This window comes from Sapajus apella, unplaced genomic scaffold (genome assembly GCF_009761245.1).
Source record: "Sapajus apella isolate SASKATOON/1434 unplaced genomic scaffold, GSC_monkey_1.0 scaffold23, whole genome shotgun sequence".
Classification (NCBI taxonomy): Eukaryota; Metazoa; Chordata; class Mammalia; order Primates; family Cebidae; genus Sapajus; species Sapajus apella.
The window spans coordinates 3,241,225-3,247,224 of NW_022436963.1; the positions used below are offsets into that span (position 1 = coordinate 3,241,225).

At 49.9% G+C, this 6,000-nt stretch overlaps 1 protein-coding gene across 3 annotated transcripts in view; it reads left to right on the forward strand.

Annotated features, from left to right (window-relative positions):
- Nucleotides 1-1,505: 1,505 nt before the first annotated feature.
- GRM2 (glutamate metabotropic receptor 2) overlaps nt 1,506-6,000 on the forward strand; it is a 14,301-nt gene continuing 9,806 nt past the window's right edge. The window contains exons 1-2 of one of the 3 annotated variants that reach the window (XM_032290032.1): nt 1,506-1,637; nt 3,269-3,854. In XM_032290032.1, coding sequence (XP_032145923.1) covers nt 3,405-3,854 — 450 coding nt within the window. In that variant the 5' untranslated portion in view covers nt 1,506-1,637; nt 3,269-3,404. Of the gene's footprint in view, nt 1,638-2,991; nt 3,855-6,000 lie in introns of those variants that run through there. The other 2 variants (XM_032290033.1, XM_032290034.1) reach the window with 2 other exon arrangements.

The following is a 6,000-nucleotide window of genomic DNA, read 5'->3' on the forward strand; positions in this document are numbered from 1 at the left end:
CCCCATGCCTTTTGTGAGGCTGGTGTGTTGAGCCGGCTGGGAGTGTGACTGGGAGGAGTGTGTGACTCCTTACCTCAGCGCCCTCCTGCTGTCAACCCCTCTTCTCCAGGGGCCTGGCCCATCGCTCACCTACCCTAGGAAGTGGTTGCTCTGAGGCAGCCAGAGAGGGTGAGAGCAGCTGGTGGCAGAGTTGGAGGTGGAAGACAGCATGTCTGTCTCCTGCTGCCACTTTGTCTCCTGTTAGTGATGGAGCTTGTGTTTATTTGGGTTTGATGTGTCTGTTTTGTTTCAAAGCTGTATTCTTTCCACAGCAGTGGGACACCGGGTTTCTGTGTCCAGGGAAAAGGCTTATCCTTGGTGATCATCTCTGCTCCCCTACGGACTGCTACTTGCACATGTGGGGGTGTATGCCTGAGGAGTCTGGGCCTGGCATGTTCATTAGCATGTATCTGAGCTGGCCTTACTTCCACCAACACCTGTGGAGGAAAGGGCAGTGTCAGGGGAATGTGTGTAGGGATGCCATGCCCCTTGGCACTTGTTAAGTATGTGTACATGTTAGGGCAGATAGTACAGGCTCTTTAATCCCCATTCCTTCAGCACAGTCTGGCACTACAGCTTACCCACTACCTTCTAACCAGGGGTGTCCTTCCCCATCCTGCTGTGGGAGGGAAGAGTCAAGAGCATCTTCTCAGAGCTGTCCTCCCTCTGCTTGGTCTCCAGCTCTCACTCCCTCCTACGCAGCAGCCAGTTCCAGAAGTCTTTCCCCAGGCCCCTCCCCTTCCAAATCCCCCTGCCATCCCTAGCACTCCCTCAGGGTTGACCCTAGTACTTGGTTCTGAAGCCCCTCCTGCAGGTTGCTATCTCTTTGCTTAAATACGCTTTTTACATGGGAGTAAAAGGGTGGCAGGTTTAAAGGGCATCTGCAGGAAGGAAGGGGAGCCCCATTCTCCTCTGACCTCCCCTTTCCCCAATCTTTTCCTCCTAATGAGGCTCCAGCTCAGGCTCCAGCTCTCACAAGGGGCTGAGGACACATGCCCCCACCTCAGGCCTGGGATGTGGACCCAGCTGAAGTCATTGGGTGGGGAGAATAGACTCTACCTGTTTCCCACGTGCCCATTTACCTATCCCCGGAGTTACCCCTTGATGCTAGGGCCAGCTCCTCCACTCTGCAGTAGCACTATGTGCACCTGCTGGGGCGCAGTGACCTTCCTCACCCTGTGCCCCGTGGCATTCCCCCTTCCCCCACCTGTACTATCTAGGTGGTAGTCTGATAATGGGGCAGAGTGGGCCACCAAGCACCTGCTCCAGCAAAGAGGGAGAGCGCTCGGAGATTCAGCACCACGAGGTGGACAGTTCCAGGCCCGGAGGTCCCAAGAAAAGCGGGAGCCTGGAGGGTCCAGAGGCTGGAGGAGGCCGGGTTGGGAGCCGGAGACCTGGAGTCGGAGTCGGGAGGAATGGAGGAGGGGCTGGGGGCGGGCCGGGGCCGGGGGCGGGGCGGGCCGCGATTGAAAGCGGCGGGGCGAGCGGGCGGGCGGAGAGTGCAGAGCCAGCTAGCAAGCGAGCGAGCGGGAGCCAAAGCCTAGCGCCCCCCGCCCGCTCCACTCCGACTCTCTCCGCGCCAGAGCCGAGCGCACCAGGTAGGGTGAGCCGGTGGTGCCGCTGCTACCGCTGCCGACCCTTTTGGCCCTAACCTCACGTCCCAGGACCCCGCGGGCCCTTGAGTTGTGGGGCGCCCATGCTGGGGTGTCCAGACAGCGCCTGGGAGCTCCGGGAAGCGGGAAGACAGCCCCAGGCGTCCCGCCTTTATTCCCCAGAAAACGCACGCTCCGAATCGCGCTTCCCCGTTCCTCCTGCTCCAACGTCCTCTGGTCCTTCTTTCTGTCTGTGCCTCCGTCTTTGTCTCCACCTCTCAGGCTCGTTCTCTCCCTGCCCAGATTTTGTGGCCCAGGTCCCTGCCTGCCTGACTCCGGGTTTCTGTCCCCTTCCTGCCTCTAAGCTTCCGTCTGGGCCTCCCCTGTGGGAGGCTTGTGACTTGACCAGTTTTGGCCTCAGCCCCCATCTGGGTCCTAGTCCCCATCTGTGCTGGTCTTCCTCCCTGCAGTTCGCTTGCCTGGGTGAGCTGCTTCTTTCCTGATCCCCAGAGGAGCCCAGTGCCCCTGCCCTGGGGAGCTGAGGGAGCAAAGTGAGGAGCCTCAGCCTCTGTGGCCAGCACATGGGGTCCTTGAATTAGTTGCTGCCCATCTTCAAACTCAGTTTCCTTTCCTGTTCTGAGGAAAGAGATATAGCCCTCTCCCAGCCTTTCCAAGCCTGTGTGACTGTGAGAGCCTTTGTGGGGTGTGTTTGGGAAGGCAACGAGTACAAATGATAGGCTGCAGCGGGGAAGAGACAGGAAGGAGGTGTCTGAGGGCCATGGCTAGGGTGGGCAGGTCTCTGAAGCTGAGGATGGGGAGATTGGAAATGGTGACTTTCTCTGCTGGGTTTGAAGTGAAGAGAAAACAAAGGCACAAAGTCTCAAACAGCATTCTACATAGAGGTAGGGAGTCCCACACTCACACCTTCAGCACTGTTTGGAGACTCTATCCCCCAACCCTGACACACACATACGTGAATATCTGCTTGCCCTGTTGACTTAGGACCTTTGACCACTTGGGTACCCTCCCTGGGGCCAGCCTTTCTACCTTGCTGTCTCATTCCCAGGGCTTAGGGTCTCTATCCCTTCTTCAGTTAGGACACTGTGGGGATGGCTTTTTAAGAACCAAAGGCTAGGACTCTTGGGTGTTTACATAGGCGCCAGTCTCCCCATGGGTTGGAGACTGTCCCTTAGAGATTCTTCCCTGATGGGTCCTTCTGTCTGGAAATCCAAGGCTCAGGATGGAGACCTCTGAGTTTGTAACTCTGACATAGACTGTTCCAAAGGTATTGGCCTTGTGGTCCTAGGAAGTTTGTGCTGGTCTTGGACACCCTTTGATTTACAGAGGGGTGAGCATTGGCTGGGGTCTCCTGTCCTCTGCCTGGGCCTTCACTCTTTGCATCCCTCTCTGCTGCTGATTTTGGTAGGGGACTAGGGCCAATCTCTTGCCCATCTGAGACCAGGGCTGAAAGACAGGCCCAGGGGAGTCCCAGGAGCTTCTCAGCCTAGTTAATGACACCCTGTCCCTGTCTCCTGAGTACCTAGGAAAGGGGATTGGGGGGAGGCGGAGTCAGAAGGGGCAGCTGCTCTCAGGTTCCACTTTTCCTGGTCTGTTTGTCTATCTTTCTATCTCTGCAGGAGCTGGGTCCCTTCTCATCTCTCTTCTTGTCTGTCCTTTCCTGGTCCCTGATTCCTCTGCTATTTGCCTTTGCTGCTTCTAATCTCATCCCCTGGAGACCCAGGTCTGCTGGACCCAGTCATCCCCTTTGGGGCCATGGGATCGCTGCTTGGGCTCCTGGCACTGCTGCTGCTGTGGGGCGCTGTGGCTGAGGGCCCAGCCAAGAAGGTGCTGACCATGGAGGGAGACTTGGTGCTGGGTGGGCTGTTCCCAGTGCACCAGAAGGGTGGCCCGGCAGAGGACTGCGGTCCTGTCAATGAGCACCGTGGCATCCAGCGCCTGGAGGCCATGCTTTTTGCACTGGACCGCATCAACCGTGACCCACACCTGCTGCCTGGCGTGCGCCTGGGTGCGCATATCCTCGACAGTTGCTCCAAGGACACACACGCCCTGGAGCAGGCACTGGACTTTGTGCGTGCCTCACTTAGCCGTGGTGCCGATGGCTCACGCCACATCTGCCCTGATGGCTCTTACGCCACCCATGGTGATGCTCCCACTGCCATCACTGGTGTGATTGGCGGCTCCTACAGTGATGTCTCCATCCAGGTATGTGGAGGTCCCCCAAGTGGGGGCTAGGGAGGGAGGCCAGAGGTGGTGACCCAGAATTCCTGCTGGAAAGGGGTTCAGGGCTGCTGTGCATTGGAAGGGAAACTAGAAGCTTCCTTGCGGTAGCTTTTACAGAAGCTAAGAAAGTGCCCCAATCACATAATGGCGGTTGATTTTTAGAGACTGTGCAAGAGAACATCTTACTCCCACTCCCACTACACACACACACACACACACACACACACACACACACACACACCCTTACCCTTGATGTTAAACAGCCCTGAGGGGCCTCATAGCCAGGTCTCTGGAGTCAGACTTCTGGGTTTGAATCCTGGCTCTCCCAGTTACTAACTGCATGTTATTTCTCTTTTCTGTGTCACAGTTTCTTCCTTATAAAATCGGATTCACAACACTTTTTTTTTTTTTTTTTTTGAGACAGAGTATCACTCTGTCTCCCAGGCTGGAGTGCAGTGTTGTGATCATCACTGTGGCCTCCATCCACCTTTCGGGCTCAAGTGATCTTTCCATCTCAACTTCCCAAGTAGCTGGCATTACACGTGTGTGCCACCATACACAGCTAATTTTCTTATTTTTATTTTTGTAGAGATGGGGTCTTGCTATATTGCCCAGGCTGCCCTTAAATGCCCGGGCTCAAGTGATCCTCCCTCCTCAGCTTCCCAAAGTGGTGGGATTACAGGCATGAGCCACCAAACTCAGCTAAAATTATAATTTCGAACTGTCTAAAAATGCAATAGATTTTTGTGCATCGATCATATATTTGGTAACCTTTCCAAAATCCCCTACTAATTCAAAATGTTTATTTTAGATTTATTTTTAAAGAGTTACATCACCTGTAAATAAGAGCAGCTTTGTTTCTTGATTTCCAATCCTCTTGCCTTTTATTGCATTGTATTAATTTCTTTTTCTGATTTACTTATGCTTTCAGCATTTCACCAGTAAATATCATGTTTGTTACAGATTTTTTTCTTTTTCTTTTTTATTCTGTAAACATAACTATATATATATTATATTTTTTCTAGCATTATATTAACCTTGCATATCTGGATATATTTAACTTGGTAGTGGTTTTTAATCTTTTATATATGGGTGGAAATAGTTTAGGAATATTTTATTTAGGATCTTAGCATGTTTGAGTGAGATTGGCCTGTAATTTGTCTTTCTTGTATCATTCTACCCCTCATCATTGTTTTCAATATTAAATATATACCAGCTTCATAAAATGTGCTAATGAGTATTTCCTATTTTTCGAACCTATGGATAGAAAATTGGAATTGTCTGTTGCTTATAAATTCATCAGAAGATACTTAACAACCTAGGTCTGTCTCTTTTTTTCTAAAGATTATTGATTGTTGATTTAATTTTTATGTGGCCATGGACCTATGTAATTCGGCAGTCTTTTTGATTCTGTTTCAATAAAAGAAAATTTTAAATTTTTTCTGATTTTACTTGTGTTCAAACTAGTTAAAGTTCTTCTTCATTGTATCCTCTTACTTACTTTTAAATTTCTGTTTTATCCATAGTTATATCTCTTTTAACCCTAATGTTTTATTTATCTGTCCCTTCTCATTTTGCTTTTTCTTAATCAATCTTCATAGAGGCCTATCTGTTTTACTAATCTTTTCAAATGATCAACTTTTGGCTTTGTCTTCTGTTTTATTTTTTATGATGCAACTTCTATAAACTTTTTAATATCAAAATTATTCATAGGACACTGGTATGGGCAAGGCTTTGACGCAACAGTTTCCAGAGGTGGTAGTGAATACGACAACAGGATATACATTCTAGAAAACAGCTTGGCTGCATCAAAAACAGAGAATATAACTTAGGAGCAGATAATTCTTATCCTTGTTTTTCAATTGGCTGGAATCTCTTAGGTACTTTCCTGATTCCTCTTTTTAACTATGAGTTTAATATAGGAATTGATTAAGAATCCTATATAGTTCTCTAATTCAAGGTTGAGGATAGGGCTGTTCGTCTAAATTTAGAAAATTTGTCAAAATTTTCAAAACAAAAATGTCAAAATTTCTAGTGAAAGTGGCAAAGTAAGTAGATGGCTTAGAGTCTGAAAACGCTATGGTTTTGCAGGTTTTAAGAAGCATTTCTGGTCCAAAGTAAAAAACAA